Genomic DNA, 12,448 nt, shown 5'->3' with positions numbered 1-12,448 from the left:
GCCGCAGCAGTAGAGCCAGCAGGTGATGAAAGGTCTTCACACTTGGCTTCTCAATGTGACTCAGCACAGTAGGAGCACAACCCACACACTTTCTTGCTAGTTGTTTCTCCAGGGCGCCTGCCACCAACCCCTATCCCCGCTCACATGGTAGTTTTGTTCTGAGTGCAATTGTCTTGCTAAAGTAGAGATCAATAGGGGAAAAAGTCATTGTTTCAGTTTCAATGCTCTGTGATGTTCCTCTTGACGTTGTCTATCATGTATGAGCACCAGAATTTGATTCACCAGAATGGAGGCCAGTGCCTGAGATAAAAACTTCCTCAAGCTGAGTGGCTAGCTAGTCTACTAAATGAGTCTATTAAATGGACATTTTCAAATGGATTTTTGTGTCGGGTGATAGCGTCCATTATGGAAATCATTATCTTTAATTGATACAGAGCTGTACAATTGTCCATTTATAGTTGTATCTATGTTGAGGTGAACTTTCTGCCTTTTCTTGCTGAGTCACCCGACAATGACGCATCTGTTAGGAATGATAGCTTGAACACTTTCACACAAAGGTAAAGAAATGAAAGTATCACTCTGTGTTCCCAGCTGAAGGACAGGCAGTGCTCATACATAAAATAACAAGAAGCACGAAGGTTTTGTCAAGATTGGGCAGCCTCTCTTCATATCCAGCATGAGCAAAATACTGGAGTCCAAGCGCCATTTTGAATTAACAGTAGCACTTAACAGGGATTCTGCTGAATAGAAGCCAAATGACCACTTTTTAAACCCAAAACAGCTCCGTTTGCTGGTGCACACTGTCAGTGTTGAAGTTTAATTGCTATTTATTTGCTTGTGCCACACTGCTCAACGTAACTGTTCGAGTGATTTTTGAAAAGCAATTGGACATGATATCAAGTGTCAGCCATTTGTTACCCTACTTGGCAGCAAGATGCAGCTATGTAGCCAGACCCTAATTCATTTGATGCCAAACACTTTTCAAATATGGCAGCTATGGCTCAGGTGGTTGAGCGGGGCATCTACTGATGTCAGTGTTGGCCGTTTGATCCCCACCTTCTCTTGTTCATGTGTCGAAATGTCCTTGGCTAGACACTGCGCATGCATGTGCAGTGTCTTGTCCTAATTGGCAGGATAAATGGAGAGGGTTATGTCAGGAAATGCATCTGCTGTAAAATTATGTGCTGTGTTGAAATAAGACGTTATGAAACTTTAAATGTTTGTACTTTTTATGTGTAAACCTTAGTATTTAAAAACTGGTTAGTCTATATGATGATATGCAATAGAGTCTTGGTCTTAAATACATGTAAATTCGCTGTGGGTCTGGACAGGTTTCTTGGTTGTTTCCTTTTCCATGCATTGGCTCTGAACTGATTTCAGTGTTATGTTAGTATGAAGGCTTTCTTTGCTCCTCAGAACTGCAGAGTATGCATCCAATGCGGAACACGAACCAGCAAGCAATGGCACCACACCAGCCTGCTGTGTGAGAACTGTGTCCAAAACCAGGACCCTGCTCTGTGCTGTCTTATGTGTGCCTGCATCCTGGACCCTGAGCATCACAAAGACTTACTCTTCTGCCACACTTGTAAGAGGTAAGGAACACAAAAGGAACAATGTTGTTTTTTTGTTCTTGCTTTAATTCTGTGGTGAATTTATGTTCCCTGGTAACACTAAGAAAACACTAGGAAACCCACAGTGACAAACATATCACATTTTTGGGTTTCACAGACATCCCTGTTGAACAATCCCTTAAAATTCCTGTGCACTCCTTTCAGATGGCTACACCTGGAGTGTGAGCGTCAGAACTCAGGCCAAGCAGAAATCCACCCCAGAGAGGACTATGTTTGTTCCAACTGCAGGTCTCCTGCTGCAGAGCAGGCACTACAGGCAGAGGATATGGACACCGGCCCAGAGCTCAGCCCTCAGCCAGCCTCCATGCACACAGACTCTGAGACTGGCCTACAGCTGGCTAAAAAGCACACAGACCTAGAACCTGGCACTCAGCTGCCTCCTGAAATGCACAATGACCCCAAACCGGAATTACTCGCTGTTCCATTGCACTCAGATCCAGAGCTTGTTCAGGCTACCGTCCAGGAGGAGAAGCTGGTCATGTCGGCCCAGAAGCCTGGTGGGTCTTTGTTCCAAAAAGGTTAGCTTATACATAGGAAGATAACTGCTCTGATCTCTTTCCTTGTATTATCTTTATTTTCCTCTATGCCCAAGTGTCCCTCCTGACCATCTAATCTGTTTTATCAGCATATTAATCACATCTTGTTATTGCAAGGAAGAGCCAAGCAACGTAACTCTTTTGATTATACAGAATCATACACAAGCACCAGGTTATACAATTGAAAATGAAAGAGAATCTTTGTAGTTGAGGGTTCATTCATTCAGCCTCTAGCCATGCAGAAGCAGTTAAAAGTTTTGGGCACGCAACACGAAATTGGGCTCTGGTGTCAGCACTGAAGTTTTGAAAGTCGCAGTTGTTGCAGATGAAAGGATTGGGAGTTGTTTGGACTAAGACCAGAGAGAAGCACTCCCTCTTTTATTTGGAGGATTTTCTGAGGACTCCCCAATAACCAGATGGTGTCCTACTAGCGAGAGATTAAAGCGACTCCACTGTCTTTGTTTTGAGAATTAAAAGTACTTTTTTTCTCCCTCCTGTCTCCTGGGGACGTTGGATGCTCTGCTAGTCTATGTGAATGAAAAATTGATACTTGAGAGCACTTATTTTTTTTAAAAGGTCACTTCACTGCATAGCTAAGTGAAACTACACAGTGCGACTTGAGACAGAGATGGGCACTGGAGTTGGTTGCTCATACTGCTGCAAATCAACTTTACATTTGACTTGCAGTGCGTGTTTAATTAACCTCAGTCTAGGCTGGACTGTTCATGCTGCTTAACGGAGGGAGACGTTGCTAAGGCACTGCGAACGTGTCTCATGTCTGTCATATCGCTGTGTACTTGTTTGCCAGCAACAGGTGTGAGATACAAAATCAATGCACAACAAGGTGTCTATCGTATATAGGGCCTTCAATTAGGGCTGAACAATTAATCTTTTTCAAATTGAAAATTGCGATTTGAAAGAACGCGATTAGCTAATCGTGAAGATGGCAATTAAAATGTAGGTTAATTAAACAGTGCATCTGACCCGTTTTAAACAGTCATGCAGTTAAAGATTCATTCCGTTGTCATCCTTGTGTGACAGGCTTGCTCACCAATCATAAGTGCCATGCGCCTCCTGTTACGGTCCTACTCACCAATCAGAGCGGGCACAGGGCGTGTAAATTTTACAACAACAAACGAAACTGGAGAAAAACGCTGGGATTGTGGCGCCAGCGGAACCAACACAGGCAGCGGCTGTGCTGCGGTCTTGTCCGTCAACTCACACTGAAGTGTTTCAGCAGCTGAGCGTTTAGAGCTACGTTGTTGACATGTTGTTAATTTGTCATTTTGTGTGCTTCAACTACAGACAACAGCTCTCTGTGAGCCCTTTCATTCTGCTCTGTGCAGGCTACACATCCCACATGTAGCATTTCAGAATAAGAGCATTTTGCCTGCCTGATTTTGCTGACGTGTTCAGATTTGCTTATTTGTTCATCTGTCTGATTTTTGTGCTGCTACTACCACGATTAGGTAGGCTACGTAGTTAAATTGTTTCTGTTTTAACTGTGTTTACTGTAGGGTGTTTATTTTTGAAATTCGACCAGATTCTCTATGCCGTACTGTGTCTGACTTCCTGAATATAAGTGAATATAACTTAAGCTAAACTTTAAAAAAAAAAAAAAAATACTCAAATCATAATCGCATAATCTGACAGAAAATCTGCAATTAGATTTTTTGCCTAAAATTGTTCAGCCCTACCTTCAATGGGATTCAGAATATTAGTTATGGCCATTGGATTCAGGGACTTCAAAGAATTTGGGCACGACAGAATAACTTTGTTGTTTAATTTTGGTTGCTTATAGAGTAACTAAATAGGATACAACTCAACTGCAGTGACATTTCTTGGAATAGCCATATTGTCAGAACCAATATAAATACTTTGGATGTGACTTGAACTCTAACCCCAGAGGCTCGACGTGGACATAATCTTTTCTGGCGTATGAGCTTTTCTAGCAACATGCCATTAAGTAGATGCACCTTCACCTACCATACCTGCCTCTTGTTTCTGGTGCTTCATTCACTGTGGTACAAGTTGTAGCAACACTGAGTTACATGATGTTGGTATCTGTATGAAGCTCAGGGCTGCATCTCCACTATGGTTCCTGTGAGTTCTTTGAGCAGTGGAGGGTAGTATCAAGGAAATTAGCAGTGAGCTAGGGATGCCAGCGGTAGCTACACTGCCCACTCTGTCTAGACAGCAGACTCCACTGGCAGGAGAGAATGGATAGGAGTAGCATCATGGTGATGATATTAGATCCCCTGTCTGCAAACCTGCCTCGGAGCTATGCTGGCTCATTCATGACTGCACACACAGCTTTCTTGCTCTACACACCATACGCATGTGCTCTTATTTTACTAGCTTTTTTTCTTATGGCAAAGCGATGCTTCCTCCATTGTGGTTTTAAAGACGAGTGTCACATATCTGTGGATTGATATAAGAGGAGCTTTTGGAGGTTCGATTTAAGCACCCAAAATTAAGATTGCGTCGAGCTTTAATGTGTTTGTTTATTTATTTGTTTATTTTGTTTAATTCAAGATTCTCTTATTCAGATTCTCTCCTTTTTTTTTTTTTTTTTTTTTTTTGCTTTGTTATGGGAGATCATGACTATGCCGCCCGCGGCCCGCGACATGTAATGTAATTAAAGTCATTAACCAGAGCTGTTAATCACCTGCCAGGATTCTCCACCACTCAGGGTTTAACAGCAGGCTTCCCGTGACTCAACTGACAGATGCTGTTCGATCTGTTCTGTGACTGCATGTTAGGCCCGACTGTAGGCCTCTGCTGCATTAATCAAAGCCGTGTATTTATCTCATCACCTCATTCACAGTAGGAGGTGTAGGAAGCAGGGAGATAATATGAATGAGAATGTGTGTTCAGCTTGGTCAATAGTTGAAGGCTGGAGATGGTCGGAGGCCCATCTCCTAATTGACTTTCTGGCATCGGCACCGGATGAGCACCTGCAAGCTGCACAGTCATGAGCCCAGAGCACACAGGCCCTGGGATGTGGGTTGTCATGGTTACTCCCTTCCCTGGCAGAGATGCTTAGCAGGTGCATGTGTGTGTCAGGATCAGTGTGACATGGGAACTTGTGTATTGAAATGGTGGGTGTCTCGTTAAGACTGGGCTATCTGTACGGTCAGAGGCTGTCTGGCAGAATATTGGCTCGTTGTGTGGACGCCTGATAGCCAGGAATGACTAGTTTTATTCATACCCGACTAGTCAAATGCATTGATGTCTTTTAATACAAAACCAAACGGAGAGAGAGGATAGGAGACACTAGATAACCGAATGGAGAGACGAGGTAGGAGACCCTAGATTATTGTTAGAATGCAGCCTTTGATTAAGAGTTGCCTTTTCAGTAACACCCCTGTCACATCCTTTTCAAGACTAATACAACAGTTTATTAAAATCCGAGCAGTGAAATCTATTTTATATCCTTATATAATAAATAACCATTTAATGTCTGTAACTGTTTTTTTTACTTATAGAACTAGCCTATATAGTCCAAAGACATGCAGGCAAGGTAATGTGTGACTCTTAATTGCACCTAACAACTATTGCCTTTAGGTGTGAGTGGTTGTTCGTGTCTGTGTGCCATGTGATGGACTGGTGACCTGTCCAGGGTGTACCCCACTGGATGTAACTAGCCTATATACATTTTTCTGTATTTAATGGCTCATGAGATAATTGGTGATCTGCAACAGAAGGTCGTATATGTTAAATTAGAGGTTGTAAAGGATTATCGCCCATGTTCATCTTATTTAATAGAAAAACCCTTGGTGGTTTTACTAAAGGGTATAAGAGTTTTCATGACTTTGGAATTTAAATCATAGTCGTGTTTGTTTTACCATCAGGTTCAAAATGATGGGTGGATTGAATGGATGCAAGCAGAAATATTTATTTTTCTCTGCTTCCAAGCCTAAAATTTCCCTGTGGCCCTCTTTCTTTATACCCATACCACTTTATTTTAATGTGTTCAGTCTCTCCAGTTCTCTCTATTAATGAACAAATTACTTTTTTTATTGTGTATATAATCATTCTGATAATGATCTTATCGCTTTTAGAAGTCTCAGTGGGAGCAGACGTTGTCGAGAGGCAGGTTACTGAACCTTTTGTCAACAAAGTCCTAACAGAATTCAAACCAGGTTTGTACACACATTGGTTTCCACTTCTATCTTTTTTTCATCTGTTAATGATGTACATGATGTAAAGACTGTGTATTTTCTCCTTACAGAAACAAAACCAGCAGCACGAGCCCAGCTTACATCTACGGAGAGTCCTTCAACGGCTCCCAGCCAGGAGTCTGAATCTTTTCCAGTCCAGCTCTCTATGGAGGCACTACAGGCACAGGATACCACATTACAAATCAAACCAGCAAAGACAGAGGCCTGCCCTGAGCAGGGCATGGCCAACCCCAGCACAAAGGATTTTAAGGCCATCATCTCAACCACCAAAGAACCAAGTACTGCATCAGTACCTTTCTCGGACCAACCAATGGAGGTCTCACTACCCCAGCCTTCAAGTATGGATGTAGTCAGGGCTTCTTTCCTGGAAACTGTTCCAAAAGAACTCAAGAAGGAGAGGAGTGAGCTTATTTTTCACAGAAACCTGGCAGAGACTGTTAAGCCCTCTGCCTCTACTACATCGGAGGAGATGTACACTACACCGGAGAGCAAGCCTGATCCGTCACTTTCCAGCTTGTCTTCAGACGAGAACCCACTAAAGACATGTGTGGAAAGGTTGGCAGAAATGGTTTCCTCTCCATCCCACTCCTCCCCTCTGGTCCGAGGGATGTCTCCCAGAGAACTGGCCCAGATCCTACCTCCACTGGGTGACCACAGCAGTGTAATGCCCACCACCACGCTTATACCACTCACCCCTAAGATTGGAATGGGAAAGCCAGCCATCACCAAGAGGAAGTTCTCTCCTGGGAGGCCACGAGTGAAACAGGTAGGAACATGGATATCATGTTGCAGAAGAGCATCGGTTCTGCCTTATTCACTGTCCCAACCAAGTTATTGTGGCTGCCCTAGGGGGTCTGCTAGGTGGATTAGTTTTGTTTATTTATTTTTTTTGGTGGCACTGGATTGGTTGAAGCAGCCTAAAGGCTACGGTTCAGTATATGTTTTTTCCTCAGTCAAGTTATACCTTGCAGTACACTATGCAAGCATAGCAGGAGGACAGCCTGGTGAATGATGCTTTCTCTCAACTCCTTGTGCCCTCTTCACATTTGTGCACCACCTGAATAGTTAGTCATAGTGTTCATGCAGAGCTCAGTTGAAGTATTAGTTATTTACAGTAGGAATTATATATTATTTTTTTTCTATGGCTAAAGCACCTTTCACTGAGTGTCACCATATTCCACCTCAGTGGCATTTTCATCACTCTGTTCATCTCATGTCCACATTACAAACATGAGCCACCTTATGGTTCCATTGACTTAAAAATTACCACTACCATGTGGTAAGTGACCATTACCATGTCTTAGTTATCTCCATATTTCTCCCGTCAACTGCAGTGGGTCACTAGTGGCTGTGTTAAAAAAAAAATAAAAATAACTTTTAGTGTCACTAAAACAAATGAATTGTAATGGAGACAAAGAATATAGACACTCAGAAGAATAAGAATGGAAATTGAATCACACCCATGGCTATAATATATTATGAATGATGCTGGTGAGGGTAGATTAATTTAGTTTGCAAAATGTTTCATTTTCTCAGATATATCCCATCTCTTAAATAAACATCTTATAGCCCAAACTAATCTGTTACACAAGGCCTGGGGCCAAAAATTTGAATGTTGCTCTTCTTCCAGCATGCTTAAGTTTGTCTAATGCGCTCATGTGCTGCCATGCTGACGCAGTTTACTCATTTTGTCAACATGCGAAACATACATGGTTGTCATGGCGAGAGTTTCCAGGGCCACTTTCCTGCTGTATGGTGCCATGTTGCTCTGGCAAAGTATGCTCTGTGAAATGCAACTAATGCTATTGTGCTCTCCAGTTTTGCTTTTATGAAGAGTCTATTAGAAACCTTTAAATTCATATGCATGAAAAACCGGATTGGCTTTAACACAGAATGTAACCTAATACCATATCCTGGTCATCTTTTGGCACACAAGATGCTTTGTAATGCATTGGCTCTGCATAGATGGATGTGTATTGAGTAGTTCCCAGATGGCTACCTTAGGAGCTCACTGCATCTCTCTAACATCTTTCTTTGTATGTTTTGTTTCTTCGCTGGCTTTGTTTTTAAGTTGCTGCATTTTGTCACCCCCCCCCCCCCTCCCTCTCTCTCACTCTCTCACCCGCCCCCCACCTTACCTTAGGGTGCATGGAGCCCCCATAGCAGTGTGAGCTCCCCCTTGTCCTGGTCACCAGACCAGCCAGAGGGGTGGGACGTCCCAAAGACCAGGCAGTCCTCTGGCAGCCCCGGCTGGAGCATCAGAGTGGTAAATACTGTGGCTCACCAGAGACAGCAGGGCAGCAGCTGCCCTCTGCTAGCCCTCTGTTTACCCTAGTGACGCACACTCCCCGTGTGTTCCTGAACGTCACTGTGTAGCTTGCACTAACAATTACCACCACCTTACAGTGAGAAGAGGAGATTCATAGGACAATGGATAAGCAAATGGCTATTTTGACAGTGGGTTTTGCTGGCTTTGCGGTTGAATTGAGAGATCAAGGGTTCGGTGTAATAAGACATCCACAGTCTACACAAATATTTTTACAAATGAATGTATTTCTCCCATTTCCTCTTTGTCAGCCATGCTCTGCTGTGCGCCCTCCTTTTCTGTCTTATCCAAACTTGTTGAAGTATTTTTTTCTTCTTTGATTTTGATTTAGTGAAATGTCTGAGGTAGTTGGTAGCCATGGTGACAGTCATTACTCTTAGCAAAGCTGGGTGAGGGTTAATTTGTACGCTGCGGCAGGGGTCCAGTCCAGATTAAACACAATCGCACAGTGTGTCAGGAGGCACAGTGGATGGGAGGGGCCTTGGTCTGGGATCAGTGTCAAATGTGGGGTAAATGGGAAGGGATTTTGGGGCAGGTGCTGGAAGGTTCGACTTAAGTTTGACAGTCATGATTAGGCAGAGGCCTCCAGTCAGAAATGGTGGAATATGCATTTCTAGAACGACAGCTCAGAGGCCTTTTCTTAACTCTCACATTCTCGCTGTCTGGCATGAACCATCAAAATGTCAAGAATTGGGTTTTTTTCCCTTGTTGAGCATTTATGTGATGCTCAAATAATACAGATTTCTACAAAGCCATATTGATGATAGCATAAATACTTAAATAAATATTAAGTGAATCACCGGTTATGCAGGCTGTATTTGCACTAGCAGTTTGCTAGTAGAAAACAACTCCGCAGAATATTACGTTTCTAGAACTGGATGAACAGTGCTCTTCTTGTTGTGCAGTCAAGAATATACACAGACCTAAAAGCTGAAAGTGGGAATGGTAAAAGGTCACCCGTGGGAAGGCATGATTGACTGATGACAATTTTCTGGACCTAACAACTAATCGAGAAAGTTTAATTAATAATAATTGTTAGTTGCAGCCCTGGCACTGTCTACAGATGACTGAGCAGAACAGCTGAGCTAATATTGAGCTTGAGACTGTCAGCATGTTAAACATAAGACGTGTTCGGTAAGCGTGAGATTTTAAAGGTAGTTAGTTCAAATCAAGGTCTGATCACGTTCCCACCACGAACGAACCGTTCCAGAGTTTGTTTGGGACTGGTCCAAGACCACATCCTCCCAAGCATCTGGTCTGGTCCAGAGTACGATTACTATATTCACACCAGCTCAAATGAATCGCAGCAAGGGGGGCGGGGTAACAAATCAGGGGCTGATTTCACTGGACAGTTTGTTTGCTGATCAGTTTGTCCACTGAGCCAAACTATGACTTGGATCAATTGACCCTGTGCAAGAGAGAAACAAGCTTTTACAAACAAGTGGAGCTTGCGTCTGCTCATATCAGCTTATAAGATGGGTACTCGTCAATGTCCCCGTGTTGCCCTACAATGTGTCTATATCCACCCCTTAAGTGCCGGACTGCACCTTTTCTGATTAATGTCTTGCCTCCATAGGGTCGAGGCTCAGGCTTCCCTGGGAGGAGGCGGCCCAGAGGGGCTGGTCTGTCCGGTAGAGCTGGACGTGGCAGGGCCAGAGGCAAAAATGGAGTGAGTCCCGGCATCAACCCTGGGGTATGTACTGTCAGTCGGATGACTTCTCGACATCTTTGGCAAATATTGCACAATATGCAAAAGTAGTTTTTGTTTTCTGTCGAGCTCAAGACATGGCCGATGTATTTTAAACAGCATTAGTGTTAATGACAGAATAACCTGTTATTGCTAGCCACTTTTTAAGGTAAAGGCTGCACATTTAATGAGGCCGGTTCGCAATACCTTCAAATAATGACTCAGCAGTTGTGAATAAAAGAAAGTAGTAGCTGATAGTAACTTTTCCTCTATAGTATGTGCATCCTTGGTTATATTAATTCTTATGATCAATTATGATTACGTCATCACACTGTTTATATTTGTTTTTGTGTTTTTCTTTGCCTGCAGGTCACCACAATAGAAGCACCATACCCAGTGAAGGAGGAGGAGGAGAACGCCATGCATAACACAGTGGTCATATTTTCCAGCAATGATAGTTTCACGCTAAAACAGGTGTTTGTTTATTTAATTCTCAAAGAGTGTTGCTGATGTATTTCATTTTGAGTCCTCATCCGTGAATTTCTCCATTCACTTAGATGGCCTGAAATTAAATCTGTGCTTAAAGACCTCTCCCACTGGAGATCATTAATTCCTGTGGACATACAGCCAACTGCCTGCAGGAAATGCAGTTGATTATATAACACAGGATCATATTGAAATTTTATCATTTCATTCTTTCTGCCTTCAAACTAATGTTCCTGTACTGAAATGATTCCGTAAACACCAAGTGACTGATGGCCGCTGTCAAATATTCATCAAGGTTTTAGAGATAGCAGTAACTATGAAGTTAGCAGTGTGGGATAGTTATTTGAAGGTTGAAATCCTGTATTAGAGAATAACTATTCATATAAAGAGACTAAGCAATTAAAAAATACAGCTGCGGTGCTGCTTATTACAGCACAAACCCCTGAATGGCTCACGTGAACTGGTCTTTGCTCAAAAAGACTGTTCTGTCTAGCTCTTAGCTGTGAATGTGAGTGTGAAGCAAGGGCTGAAAGGAGCTCACTCTATCATCATGGTTAAAAAGGTCTTAAAAGGCCAATGTTTTCTAAAGTGTATTCCTTCTACCTTGCATTTCAATATGCTTTTATGCACTGCTGTATTTTAGGGTGGAGGACAACTACACTGCTCTTATTGACCGAGCAGGTTTAGGATGGAAAGCATTTTCTTTCCGTCAGTATTTAGGACAGCATGCAACAAAATATTTAATGACTTCTACTTACAGCACCAGTGGCATTGAAGGAATATGCAGAACATATTGATACCCACATGATTGGGTGGTGAAACGCAAACTGAGTTGAAAGTTCAGCAGTGGTCAGATTTATTCTTCTTAACAAACTGCACCAGCTGACTAGTTTCTTTGTTTTGTTTTTCATCATAAACATGTAAGTTAACTGGGAAAACAGGAAAAACAAATATAGGCGTTGTTCCAACTATTTTATAATTTCAATATCTTTCCTTTTAGGACATGTGTGTAGTGTGTGGGAGTTTTGGCCTCGGTGCAGAGGGCCGTCTTTTGGCCTGTGCTCAATGTGGCCAGTGCTACCATCCCTTTTGTGTTGGCATAAAGGTAAATTTACTATTGAGTTTGTATACCTACACATACAGTATGCTTGAGTACATAGCAAAAATACAATCCTATCATCTGCAAAATTGCATATAAATGTCATTGTCACTTTCACAGATCACCAAGGTGGTGTTGAGTAAAGGCTGGCGTTGTCTTGAGTGTACAGTGTGCGAGGCTTGTGGCCAGGCCACTGATCCTGGCCGCTTGCTGCTGTGTGATGACTGTGACATCAGCTATCACACCTACTGCCTGGATCCTCCTCTGCAGAACGTGCCCAAAGACAGCTGGAAGTGCAAATGGTGAATCATTTTATGATCATTTCATCTAAATTTGTTTCAAACAGGCAATGATTTAAAAAATAATGAAATTTGTTTACTAAAAGCATGAAACAGTTGTACCCCCCGCATTTTTGCAACTACACAAAGGCATTTAAAGTGAAGACCTTAAATATTTTTACTGAGAGGGGATACATTGAATTTAACATTCCTCTAAAAAC

At 42.6% G+C, this 12,448-nt stretch overlaps 1 protein-coding gene across 9 annotated transcripts in view; it reads left to right on the top strand.

The window, feature by feature from the left end:
* Positions 1 to 12,448, top strand: part of kmt2cb (lysine (K)-specific methyltransferase 2Cb) — a 72,151-nt gene that overhangs the window by 26,954 nt on the left and 32,749 nt on the right. For 6 of the 9 annotated variants that reach the window (XM_038717996.1, XM_038717993.1, XM_038717994.1 and 3 more), the window contains exons 11-19: positions 1,417 to 1,592; positions 1,776 to 2,149; positions 6,232 to 6,312; positions 6,402 to 7,117; positions 8,495 to 8,617; positions 10,254 to 10,370; positions 10,734 to 10,838; positions 11,851 to 11,955; positions 12,070 to 12,251. In XM_038717996.1, coding sequence (XP_038573924.1) covers positions 1,417 to 1,592; positions 1,776 to 2,149; positions 6,232 to 6,312; positions 6,402 to 7,117; positions 8,495 to 8,617; positions 10,254 to 10,370; positions 10,734 to 10,838; positions 11,851 to 11,955; positions 12,070 to 12,251 — 1,979 coding nt within the window. The remainder of the gene's footprint in view (positions 1 to 1,416; positions 1,593 to 1,775; positions 2,150 to 6,231; positions 6,313 to 6,401; positions 7,118 to 8,494; positions 8,618 to 10,253; positions 10,371 to 10,733; positions 10,839 to 11,850; positions 11,956 to 12,069; positions 12,252 to 12,448) is intronic. The other 3 variants (XM_038717997.1, XM_038717992.1, XM_038717995.1) reach the window with 2 other exon arrangements.

This window comes from Micropterus salmoides, unplaced genomic scaffold (assembly GCF_014851395.1).
Source record: "Micropterus salmoides isolate LMB-PRFRI ecotype aquatic unplaced genomic scaffold, ASM1485139v1 Ms_hic_scaffold_14, whole genome shotgun sequence".
In the NCBI taxonomy this organism is placed as follows: domain Eukaryota; kingdom Metazoa; phylum Chordata; class Actinopteri; order Centrarchiformes; family Centrarchidae; genus Micropterus; species Micropterus salmoides.
The sequence above is the reverse complement of the archived record's forward strand: the minus strand, read 5'-3'. Positions and strand labels throughout refer to the sequence as shown.